Source organism: Triticum aestivum, chromosome 7D, assembly GCF_018294505.1.
Source record: "Triticum aestivum cultivar Chinese Spring chromosome 7D, IWGSC CS RefSeq v2.1, whole genome shotgun sequence".
Classification (NCBI taxonomy): Eukaryota; Viridiplantae; Streptophyta; class Magnoliopsida; order Poales; family Poaceae; genus Triticum; species Triticum aestivum.
Window position 1 is genome coordinate 239,599,798 of NC_057814.1, and position 13,132 is coordinate 239,612,929.

The window sequence follows — 13,132 nt, forward strand, 5'->3', positions numbered from 1 at the left end:
TTATCTGTTGGAGCATTATTTTTAGGCGTTAGTTTACATGCTCTAATGCGGAATACGTTCTTCTCGGTTCCTGCTAGGGACCGGACCCGACACGACCAGACTGTGTTAGTTTACTCTACTCTTGCAGCCATTAGCAAGGCAGCAGTTGAGCGACACTGCTCTCACGACACGCAACATACCATTTTCCTTTGGACGGCATACGTCGAACTCACGTCACCATAGGTCTGATACCGTTCGCCCAATGCCCGGGTCCCGCCCGATCGATGGAGCCATCAAATCGGTCACTCGCTGGCATGCTCTGCGCGACGTACGTTCCTTTGTCCGGTCTCAAGCCCGAGCCTGGACACGAAGGTTGCTGGCTCCCGTACGCTACGCACGGTCGTAAAACGGCCACGCGCCGGCCCGCTCTCTCTTGCTGATTAGTGCAGCAAATGCCAGTCCGCACCCGCCACGTGAACCGATCGAATTATCAGCCACACCTTTTGGGTTTTCGTTCTGCTCATTGAGGATTTTACTCGCCGAGCAGCATCGGCCCTGAGATCCCGTCGTCTTCGTGCGCGGCAGATGGAAGCAACAGTGTCCTCCCAGTCGATCGGCTGTTCGTGCCCATGCCATGCATGAATGCACCACCGGCAGCGCCCAGCGTGCGGTCGCTGGGCCGATGGGTGCGCCGTACGGGCCCGGACCCCGGCCGGGGAAGACGCATCAACCTCAGCTGTGGGCGCATCTGTGGTGGGCCGGGACATGCATGCATGTTACGTACGCGGGCAGCCAGCCAGGATCCGCAATGCACCACGTGTCGACTGCAGGGCCATCGGCCGCGCCGATCGGACGGCTCGCCAACCGACCAGCCGTTGAAAAATCCCTCACCGCGGCTTCCTGCGGATCCGCTGCAGCGCCATGCGGTGCGTCCGTCTCTGTGCGTGCGAGCGCCTCCATGTGATCGCGTGAGAGAGAGAGGGGAGTGCAGAAGAGGAGCGTGCTTGTGTGTGTGGAGCTAGCCGTGCTTGGGGTGCAAAAAGCTAGCGAATAAAGCAGGGCGTGGAGGAGGAGTTAAGGATGGATGGCGACGGCGACGGGGACGGACGGACGGGACGCGCGGCCCATCCCATCCCTAGCCTTCCGGAAACGCGCTACGCTGCTGGTCCTCTAGGGTTTCCCCCCTACTCATCCTTTGCCAAAAACGGCAGCCCGCGGAGCCCCCCTTGCGCCCACTGGCTCCTCTCCTGCACCCATCATCTCTCGCTTTAATCCCTACCAGGCCAGCCAGCTGCCTGCCTGCCTGCTCCTCCCCACCCCCTTATCTTCCTCCCCTCCTCTCCCTTCTTGCTACGAGTAGTACGCTTGGTGGTGGTGGTGGTGGTGGTGGTGTGTATGGTTGCTGCAGCATAGCCAGGGACGGGGAAGGTGGAGGAAGCAGCGGAGTCAGCCATGGGGAGGGGGAGGGTGGAGCTGAAGCGGATCGAGAACAAGATCAACCGCCAGGTCACCTTCGCCAAGCGCAGGAACGGCCTGCTCAAGAAGGCCTACGAGCTCTCCGTGCTGTGCGACGCCGAGGTCGCGCTCATCGTCTTCTCCAACCGCGGCAAGCTCTACGAGTTCTGCAGCACCCAGAGGTATACACACGCGCTTGTCCGTTCGCTCAAATCCTGCGCGCGCAAGTCATCTCGCCAGATCTGCCCATGAAATGGCGTCCCCTTGCGCGTCACGTCACCAAGCTCCGTCGAGCTACGTCGCTGAGGTGCCGCGAGGGACGGCTGTTTCGCGTGGATCTGTGCAATTGAGCGTCCCGAGGTTAGGGGGGCACTTACGATCCGCCGGATTGGCGTCGGCTTTCCAGGGACTACCGAGCCGGGATCCGGCCAGTACCGTGGGTTTAGGGTTTCCTCCCTGGTCATTTTGGTGCACCGTACTTTCCCGGATTCCCGGTCGAGACTCCCTGATCTAACTCTGTAGTGAACTTTGCGGGCATCCAGTGGGGTGGTTTCCTTAACAGTTTTGCTAAAGCACATCTAGATGTGCCATAAGTATTGCTCATCTAAGTCCTATGTCATTGATTTTACATCAAGATTCGTGTGGATATTTTTCTTTTCTTTTTTCTTTTTCTCTTTGTGCTTGACTCACTCACTTAGATATGCAATAACTAGGGTACATCTAGATGTGCCCTAGACACACTCTTTCCTTAATTACAAACCATTTCTTCCATGGTAACCCCGAAACGAAGGTTCCGACCTTGGATGAGAAACAAAATGAAGTTGCAAACAGAAGACTAGAATGTTTGTGAACCGATGTACATGGTAACTAGCAACCATTGCTATACTATATATACATCTCATAGTTATTAGCAAATAATGTTCTACGGAGGTTTGTAGCTATATGCTGTACTTGTGAAACTCCATGCAAAGCTGAAGTCATAGTGTCTTTGGTGGCAGTGTATCATCATCTAAGGGATGATGACATTTTTGACTGTTGGTCTAGCTTTCCGAGAGGGTAGAACTAATTGATGGATGCATGAAAGATGGTTGATTCTAACTTTGGACACGCCCACATGCATACCTACTAGCTAATATCATGTAGAATACAACCTATAATATTGCAAACTTACAAGTATTCCCAAGGTACACATTGTCTTAAACATTATACCATGGTTAGCATATTTTTTTATATGTACATGTTAGTAGAACTGTATTATTACGATTTTGTCAGTGCTTTGTTCATGATATACTATTTTTCTCCTTAGCAGTGTAAACAATTTGTGAAGTCACAAAGTTTGACTTCATGTTTTCTGAATTGACTTGTGTGCACCACGTCTTAGGCAGTACTAATTAACTTACATTCCAGAAATATAAGTTGTTGTTACGTGTATTTTTTTGTTAATTGAGGTTTTTTTAGATAAAAAATGTTAAATTTCAATCAATTCCCTTGAGCGCATCCATTCACTCAGATGTCAAGTGAGCATTCATGGGAGCGTATGACATTTTAGCGCACACATAAAACTAGCACATATATTTTGTGTGGTTTGCACTGAAAAGCTGGACTGAAAAATACTCATCACTTAGTGTGAAGATTCCTGGTACGCAAGGATCTGGGAGTCAGGAACAACCTTGGAATGTGTGCAACGGCGTACACCCTATATTCTTCTGTATTTTGTTTCTAATGTGTTATTGCTCTCGGTACTCCCTATCGTGTACCCCTTCCTTTTAGTACATAATAATGTTATTTTCAAGTCAGCATCTCAACAAGTGTATCTCATGTCGCCACTGCAGCACTGTGCATATTTTGATTTGAGACAGAGATTCTTTAACTTAAATTTCCTGACTTTAGAGCGGCTGACATATGGATCCCACAAAAAGCTTGCCCACATGGCAGCAACCCAAGATTAGGTTGGGTAGAATTTTACGAGAACACGGGTCATTAGTTACGGACTGATACTCCTAAGATAGTTTTATGACCAACAAAAAAATAGAGTTACTTAATTCATGTTAGAAAGATGTCTAGTTTGGGCATCATTTCTCACAATCAGTTCTTAGTGAGTAGCTGTTCACTGCCTTCATTACCACTTGTTTTTCTGCGGGTAGCCTTCATTATCACTTGTACTGCTTAAGTAAGCATCTCATCAGACGTATCCTGTGGCGTCACGGTGGATATTTTGATTCGTGGGCTGGTACTGTGGTAAGAACATTTTAGAGGCCCAACTGAACTGCGAAGTAGAGTACTAGCCACTGTGACACTTAGAATCATAACCTCTACACTTGGCAAACGTGCCTTTTCTTATCCTCACCATCTGTTCTAGCTCTGTCATAAATAATCTAATATTAATATTCACATGTAGAATTGTTATGCAGTTTTGGTGTCTGGCTATATATATATATATCTAGTAACCTATGATTGAAATATAACTTTTATTTGCCATTGAACTTGTTGTAGCATGACGAAGACACTCGACAAGTATCAAAAATGCAGTTATGCAGGACCTGAAACTACTGTGCAGAACCGAGAAAATGAGGTAGAACCTGTTGCCCATGAGCCAGCAAGAAGATTTTTTTAGTTAATTACATTTGCTGTTAAAATCTCCTTACGTTTTACTTTCAGCGCGTATATTACCAGCTGTTCCTTCATATCAATGAGAGTATTCTAGGTTTGGTATTAATCATATGCATATCACATGGAAAGTACCTGCAATCGCAAAAAGGTCTCCAGAATATTCAAAGCATGTAAATATACCAAAACACTTCCTATTATGACCCCATGATTCTCAAACATATAAATACACAAATTCATATATTAAACATGGTTTACGTAATATATAGCCCATTAACTCAAACTTGGACTATCTTCATCTTTAAATGACTGTTAGTGTGCTGATTTCTGCCCTGTGCTCTTTCATGCAAGAAATTACACATGACTTGATACGAAGGAGTCACAAGTAATCTTTTTGTTATTACAAAGTACGCACTATTTAGTTATTTTTAGGCGAAAATGAATCACATGTGATGTCAGTTAATTCTTTACATAATTCTATCCGTATTTTTGTAATTTTATGATGCATAATGTGTTAGTTCCCAGATCAAAATGTGAAGTAGCTAGCTTAGGAAAATAAGGACAGAGACAATGGTTTTGGTGCTGCCCAAATTCGCCAAGGAGTTCATCGACTAGCAGAAGGCTACCTTTGTACTTTGGTACATCGTGCATCTCGGCGTAAAGTATTTCGTCGGGCTGAGCCAGCTTGGGGCAGGAACCAAAACAGTCAGTGTCGCTTTGCTTCGTCGTCGGTCGTATCACCGTCGCCGGAAAGTACACGGCGTCGGGTCTGGGCCAACAATCGTACATACATTATCAACTTGGACACGTATCAATATTGGGAGGCTGTGTTCGTGTTTAATTCCAACAATCACCCCCTAAACACGACGTCATCATGTCACAGCTCCGACGCCGATCCTTCTTCGCATCTTCAAGAACTTCTCTCGATCCAAAGCCTTGCTTAGCATGTCCGCCATCTGATCATCGGTGCAACCGTAGTTGACCTTCATCTTACCTTCTTCTACGCAGTCCTTTATGTAGTGATACACCGTATCAATGTGCTTGCTCCTATCCTGCCGCACTGGATCCTCACATAGAAAACTTTCAGACTTGCTATCAACATTGAGCACCACTTGTTCCGGATCTCGACCCGTGAGATCACCGTGTAGCTTCCTTAGCCACACGCCTTGACGCATCGCAGTGGCCGCTGCAATATACTCTATTGCATCAACTACGGGTCCTTTACTTTTCTTGCTCAGCGCTAGACAAGGTTCCATTAGAGCGTCAACTGGATTGCAATCTCTCATGACAGGGCTTTCAAGTACCTTCCTTGTGCATGCCTCCTGGCATAGTGTGACCCCCTCCGTCTTTTGATGTACCTCTATCCCGGGGTAGTAGCTCAAAAGACCTAGATCATCCATCTTGAAAAGCTCTTTCATCTGTAGCTTGAACTTTGCAATCACTTCTTCATCTGCTCCAGTAATTAATAGGTCGTCGACGTAGATGCCAACTAGTAGACGATCCCTCCCTTCACCTCGCTTGTACATTGCATGCTCTAGTGGGGCTTTCTCAAATCCAAGAGAAATCAATGTCCGATCAAGTTTGTTGTTCCACTCCCGAGGTCCTTGGCATAGCCCATACAAGATTTTGTGTGACTTCAGTACCTTGTGCTCTTCTCCCTCTTTGATGAAATCCGATGGTTGATTCACATACACATCTCCTTCTATCTCGCCATTCAAAAACGCGGAGTTTACATCCATGTGATGTACTTTCCATGATTTCTGAGCCGCGAGAGCGATGAGTAATCTCACCGACTCCATCTTTGCAATGGGAACGAACACTTCTTCGAAGTCCACACCTTCCTCTTGCACATACTCTTTGGCTACAAACCTCGCTTTGTGCTTCATGCACCCTTCAACATCTTTCTTGACCTTGAATTCCCACTTGAGCTCCATAGCCTTTTCATCGTTGGGAAGATCCATAAGCTCCCATGAATTATTGTCATGGATCGACCCCAACTCTTCTTTCATAGTATGACGCCAACACTTCTCCGTATTTGCGTCCTCAAATTTCACCGGTTCCTCGGCGCTTGCTAGACACCGTCGCCCACTCCCTTTCACTTTTGCCGGGTCAATCGTCCGAAGAGTCTTCTTCGAATATGGGTGTAACACCGGTTGTAGCAGTACAGGTGTAGGTGGCGTTGTCCTCGTCTCTTGTGCCTTCGGAGACAACATTATTTGCATGGCTCCTTGTACCTTCAGGAGTAACTCCTCACCATTTGCTTCGCACATTGCTTTTGGCAAAGCTAGATCCCGGGTACGGATGTTACCTTGCCGTTCCCATCTTCTTGCATTATAGTGGCCAAGCATGGCAAAACTGTACGTACATGCGCTGGTAATGAACCTTGCATATCTCCTGGATCACTTGCAACGTCACTAGTTGTAGATGGCCCTAGCTCACCACGTGAGCCACCAAGCCCTCCTGCTAGACTTGTTTGTAGCCCACCATGCGAGCCTTGTCTTGTGGCTAGGCCACCACACGTAGCTGCCTTGGAGGCTCCTTGTGCAGCACTCGCTGCTGGGTGCGAGGCGCCCTTACTCCGCACAAGGGATCCAGCTTTGGTGCCTGCGGCCGGTGCTTTCAGCCTACTCAGCGAGACACCATGTCCAGTGTTATTTTTGTGGCCACCTATGAACCTCTGAACGGCACAAAGATTACTTCTCCATGGTCGAGCACACGCAGCTATCGCTGCATCTACTCCAGCAAAGTTGGCACTTATGCCCATAGCATCGACATAAGCTTTGGAACCACCCCCCGCATCTCTAGCATAGATACGAGTTTCCGAACCATGAAGATGATGGCAAACTTTTTCTTCCGCAAGCTCGACAATTTCTTTAGTCAAGGCTTGAGAGTCTGGATCCTCGTCGTCCACCAGTTTACACATCAACATCATGTCTCCATCATCTCCTTGCTGGGTCATGAGCGCCTTCTACTTCGGTGCTTCCTCGCAGTCAGCCTTGAAGTGGCCGAGGAAGCCACAATTATAACACCTCACTTTCCTGATGTCAAACTTCCTCCTCGGTGGTGGTACAGCCTCATCGTCTGAGTCGTCATCCGAGTCGGCAAAGTTCTTTCTCACCGAACGCTGCTTCCCCTTCTTGCTGCTGCTCGTGGATCCGTCTTGCTTTTCCTTTGACAAAGCGACCCACTACGCCCTTGTGAGCATCACAAGCTCGTCGTTCCTCCCGTCCCCAAGATTGCACCGCATCCGCTCATCGTGGGCCTTGTACCGTCCGACAAGATCGTCGATGGAGAGAGTCTCGAGACCGACGCACTGCTCGATCGCCGTGACAATTTGCAGGTACCGGGGAGGGGCTGCGCGCAAGAACCGCTGGACAAGCGAGGTCTCCGTGAGGTTTTCTCCAAGCGCGTGGATCCGATTGACGAGAGTAGCCACCCGTGAAGCGAACGCATCCACGGACTCATTGTCGCCCATGACCAAAGTCTCGTAGTTCCTTAGGAGAGTTTGGAGATTGGCTTGCTTGATGCGGGTGTGTCCCTCGAACATGAGCTTCAGCATATCCCACACCTCCTTCGCCGTTGCTTTGGCGATGAGGTGCTGGAGGACATCCATCGGCATCACCGAGTAAATCGCCGACGCCGCCTGCCGATCCTTCCGGTGCTCGGCTCCCTCCTTCTTGAACGCGTCGCCTCCTGGGTCGACCGCGTCCCATAGCTCGTCGGCGCGGAGACCACACTCCATGAGGGCCTTCCACACCCCGAAGTTCTCGCGATCAAATCGTGGGTACGACGAACTCGCCGGAGCAGCAAATACTTTAGCCGCACCGGAGTACTCTGCCAGTTGCTTGTTCTTATCGTCATCCGCCATGATCCTCCGTTACTTTACGCCAAGATGCACGATGTACCAAAGTGCAAAGGTAGCCTTCTGCTAGTCGATGAACTCCTGATCGATAGCTACGGCAAGCAACACCAGAAATACGTGAGCGTACACTACGGCCAGCCGGCAGGAACCAAAACAGTCAGTGTCGCTTTGCTTCATCGTTGGTCGTATCACCGTCGCCGGAAAGTACACGGTGTCGGGTCTGGGCCAACATAATGTTCAATAAAATGTTGTTCTTATCGTTCTTAGTGAAGTAAAGTTGTGCTATGTTATTTCCTTTCAGCAACTGAAAAACAGCCGCAATGAGTACCTGAAACTAAAGGCACGGGTTGATAATTTACAGCGAACACAAAGGTACGCTGTGTTTTCAATGAGCTATTTTAACACTTACTTTTATATTGTTTCTTTATCACTTATTATCTTGAAGTTAAAAATAACTGAAATCAGCAGCAACTACAAATGTGAAATGTGTTTCTCTTTTGCAACATATCACTATCAGAAACTATATCTTTAGTGATGATCGAAATTTAAGTGCAGTAACTAATCATTGTTTTGGTTGCTTGAATGATTGTCAGATTGAGCATCAAACTGCAATTAACATTCTTTCAAAATGGAATACAATAGAAACCTTAAGAAGTACTACCTCCGTCTCAAAAACGTCTTATATTTTGAGAGAGGTAATAGTAACTTTTGTAGAGTTTGGTGGCTCTTTACCAAACTGTTGGTGCTTGCAAATGTGACATTGAAAGGTCACAAAAGTAAAAGTACGCATACTCAACTTAATATGGATCATTACCAGTGATCGTATCCATTCCACCAAATCCAAGTTTACCTCTTAGTATCGTTTCTTTTCAGCGTAGTCGAAAGGTGAAATACTTATTTTATCTGCGCATAATGAACCACTTCTTTTTGCATCTTATCCAGGAATTTGCTTGGTGAAGATCTTGATTCATTAGGCATAAAAGAGCTCGAGAGCCTTGAGAAGCAACTCGATTCATCCTTGAAGCACATTCGAACAACAAGGGTACTGATTACTTAATTTTTAGCAAGTGATTTTTCCAGCTAATAAGTGTGGATTTTTCCTTTTGAAGTAGATATAACTCTGCATATGAAAAATCTTTACGTTACTTTCTTAATGACTTTATGCGTACAATTATGAGGTTGCTTGGTGCGTCCTAACAAGTTTTCCCCCCTTGTTATAGACACAACATATGGTTGACCAATTGACAGAACTCCAGAGAAGGGTACGCTCTCTCAGAAATTCAACAGTATTAAAACCTGGCTATTTAATTAGTGAATGACCTCCCATAATTTATTAAACATGCAGGAACAAATGTTTTCAGAGGCGAATAAATGTCTTCGAATAAAAGTAGGTACTTCTACGATTGCAAGTCTAATTATTTCATATATGTATTCTTGTAGCAACATTCCATAATCCGTATGTATTTCATCTCAAAGGAGATCAAAATGAAACAGTTACTTTCTTACTCATCCTAACCCTAATTGTTCTTAGAGAACAACGAGCAAAAAAAGAAATCCATGACTGGTACTCTTAAAAATGAACAGGTTAGGTAATGTCTGATTTTGTTTTGAGAGATGCAGTTGGAGGAGAGCAACCAGGTTCATGGGCAGCAGCTCTGGGAGCACAACAACAATGTACTGGGCTATGAACGTCAGCCGGAAGTGCAGCCGCCGATGCACGGCGGCAATGGATTTTTCCACCCCCTTGATGCTGCTGGTGAACCCACACTTCACATAGGGTATTACTCTCATTCTACGTTTGAAGTTTGATATAAATTTAACCTGTCGAGATAGCAGCCGTAATTTGTAGGAGTATAATTGTTTTGCGGCAGAGTACTTTCTGTAGGGCGAAAACAATAAATTTCCATTATTTTCTTATAAAAGACTGTTGCAAACTTAGGAGGTGCATTCCCTCCATATATTTAGCCATTCAACTGATTGTTAATCCTCTCTTTCCGTAGGTACCCTCCTGAGTCCATGAGTAACTCATGCATGACAACTTTCATGCCCCCGTGGTTGCCTTGATTGAAGACGGCGAAGAAAGTGCGAAGAATAAGTATATACGTGGCACCCGGCCGGCCGCATATATGCATGTATACTACTTCGAGTGATGGATTATTCCAGTCAAGATCCTCAATTATTTTGCGTGCAACTTTTGTGTGATGAAAACTTCAGAACCCTGTATTTGATGCTCAACATTATTGTGTTACTGCATGTAAAAGATCATACATTGTATTACTAGAGTGGCTATGCGTGATGATATTTTCCCCTTACCTCTATTGGAATTATTGGCATAATTTGTAGAAAAATTCTGGAAGCCCCTATTCGTGCATGAAGTTTAGTCCGACCCCACTAAGAGATATGAATGGGCTGCCATGTGAGCTCTACACGTGAATGACGAGTCAGGGGTGTCGTCGCAGGGAGGGAGTGTGTCCCTTGACATCCGCGTGGACCCATGGGCCTCCCAACTCTCCATCCCAGTACACTTTGTCAACCCCAAACTTCTTCTCTGTCACTGTCTTTGCCATGAGCTGATGCCCTCCTCCTCCTTGACTTCGTTGACACCCGCAACCACATGCTTATGCCGTCAGTACACTTTCGACATAGCTGGCTATGGGATTTCGCTGCAGACAATGGCAATGATGGATAAGTGCCGGGAGCAGCAAGCTTGAGGTGTGTCTCGATGATGGCGTGTCAACGGGAGCAGCAAGGTGGAGGTACTGCCCTCGATGAAAAGCTACTCTGCATCAACATTTTTTTTAAAGGAGGGTTACTTTCGGCCTCTACATCAGAATGATGCATGTGACCATATTATTAAGCAAAAGGCCCAAATAGGTCTGAGGCTGGGTACAATCTCACAAGAAGAGCCAAAGTAAATTGAAAATAAAAGTTGCCACAACCTGCGAAAACAGGTCAAGATGACTAAACATTTAGCCTATTATTGAACCGTCATCCAAACTGGTTTTAAGTATCCTGTGCTACCGCCTTCCAACGGTTGCACCCAATAGCCATAAGCTCCATGGCTTCTGCATGACTGAGTAGCGACCACGTACGGATCTAAACTATGGCTTTGTATATAACTTGCAATTTTTTTTATAAAAGTCTGTCTATGAAAAATCATGTCATTTATGCAGTTTCATATAGCCCAAAGTAATGCAAATATTCCTATTCGAATATGTCCCGCAGTACTTGGCTCCATTGCATCAAGCCATGTCCCAAATAACGTGTTAATACTATTAGGAGGGCTAACATTAAAGGCTACGTGAAGCGTACGCCATAAGATCTTGGCGAGAGGACATTTGAGAAAGAGGCGTTGTATAGTTTCATTTTGATCACAAAAGCAACATCGTTTACTACCCTCCCATCTTCACTTTGCCAAGTTATCCTTAGTTAGAATCACTTCCTTGCGCACAAAGCACATTAAGATTTTGATTCTTAATGGTACTTTAATCTTCCAAATATGGATTGATTTTGGAATAGGACCAGAGTCTATTAAGTCTAAATACGTAGACTTCACAGAGAATATCCCATTTGTGGACAATTTCCAGTGAATCATATCTGGATCATCAGAGAGGTGAGCGTCCATCCCTTCGCACGAGATGTAGCCAATTGTCCCGTCGGTCTCGTACCGCGGACCTCCTCAACTGGATATTTAGAGGGACAGACTATAATATTGTAGCAATATAAGCGTCCTTACGTTGTACAATATTATAGAGAGAAGGATATTGTGTGGCTAGTGGCGTCTCCCCTAACTAGGTATCTTCTCATAATCTAGTAGAGTTACCATTCCCAATGATAAATTTAGTCATGTGAAAGAAGGCTGCTTTCGTCCTCATTAACCCCTTCCAGAAAGGCGAGTCATTGGGTCTTACGATAACATGGGCCAGGGTATTAGATTGCAGGTACTTATTACGCAAAATTTGTACCCACATTCCTTTGGTCTCAACAGAAAGCATGTACAGCCATTTGCTGAGCAGGCATCTATTCTATACCTCTAAGTTCTAAATCCCTAGCCCACCCTGGTCCTTTGGTCGACATATAATGTACCACTTGGTTAGACTATATTTTGTCTTGATTTCATCACATTGCCAGAAAAATCATGATCGATAGAAGTATAACCTTTTCCGTACCCCCGCAGGCACTTCAAAGAAAGATAGTAGGAACATCACAGCATGCTTATTAACACTGAGTTTATTAGAACAAGTCGACCATCATAAGACATAAGCTTACCCTTCCAGCAGCTTAGTTTTTTTAATCGATCTTTAATACATTTTCACTCCTTATTGGATAGTTTGCGATGATGAATTGGTATGCCCAGATAACGAAACGGTAGAGAACCCAATTCACATCCAAACAATTGTCTATGTGTATCTTGTTCATCTTTGGCTCTCCCAAAACAGAACAATTCACTTTTGTTAAAATGGATCTTCAACACCGACAATTGCTCAAAAAGGCATAGCACTAGCTTTGTATTTCTAGCCTTTGCTAGATCATGTTCCATGAAAATAATTGTATCGTCAGTGTATTGTAGTATGGACCAATGTTGAGGATATCGTTTATCGTTAGTGTCTCGGTCAGCTGGGGATTAGAGATTAATCAGAAATTGCCCAATTAATCAATTTTATCGGTTGACCATTAATCGACCATTTTTTTTGCAAATCTTAGGTTCCAAACACTATAGTATGCTATATTCAACACCAAAAAATATATTGGACAGAAGTATTACACTACTAGGGAAAATTTTATATACAGAACTTTAGTAGTAGCGCTTGTTAAAAAAGCGCGCTAGTGCTACATAGCAGTAGCGCGTGCAGGATAACAGCGCTACAGATACATATATAGCAGTACCGCGTCTAGAGGTAAAAGCGCTACTACTAAAATTCCCACTACTAAGCCGATAGGCTACACATAGTAGTAGCGGTCTTATAGAAACAGCGCTACCGCTAATATTATTGTAGCAACGCGTTTACGTAGAAACGCGCTACTGCTAACGAATATAAAATAAAATGAAAAGCAAATAGAAAAGTAAATGAAAATGAAAGAAATAGAAAAAGGGCAAAGGAAAAAAATAAAATGTAAAGAAAAATAAATGAAAAAGAAAAAAACAGAAAAGGCATAGCAGTAGTGCGTTTAGTTAAACGCGCTATAGCTAACTTAGCTATAGCGTGTTTTCAGTAATGCGCTACCGCT

The 13,132-nt window shown here is 45.2% G+C and overlaps 1 protein-coding gene across 1 annotated transcript; it reads left to right on the forward strand.

Annotated features, from left to right (window-relative positions):
• Positions 1-1,230: 1,230 nt before the first annotated feature.
• Positions 1,231-10,215, forward strand: LOC780637 (MADS-box transcription factor 7). Its single transcript, XM_044581581.1, has 8 exons — positions 1,231-1,616; positions 3,928-4,006; positions 8,205-8,275; positions 8,846-8,945; positions 9,124-9,165; positions 9,249-9,290; positions 9,524-9,681; positions 9,904-10,215. The coding sequence occupies exons 1-8, from the start codon at positions 1,432-1,434 to the stop codon at positions 9,965-9,967; spliced, it is 741 nt and encodes a 246-aa protein (XP_044437516.1). The 5' UTR covers positions 1,231-1,431; the 3' UTR covers positions 9,968-10,215.
• The last annotated feature ends 2,917 nt before the right edge of the window (positions 10,216-13,132 follow it).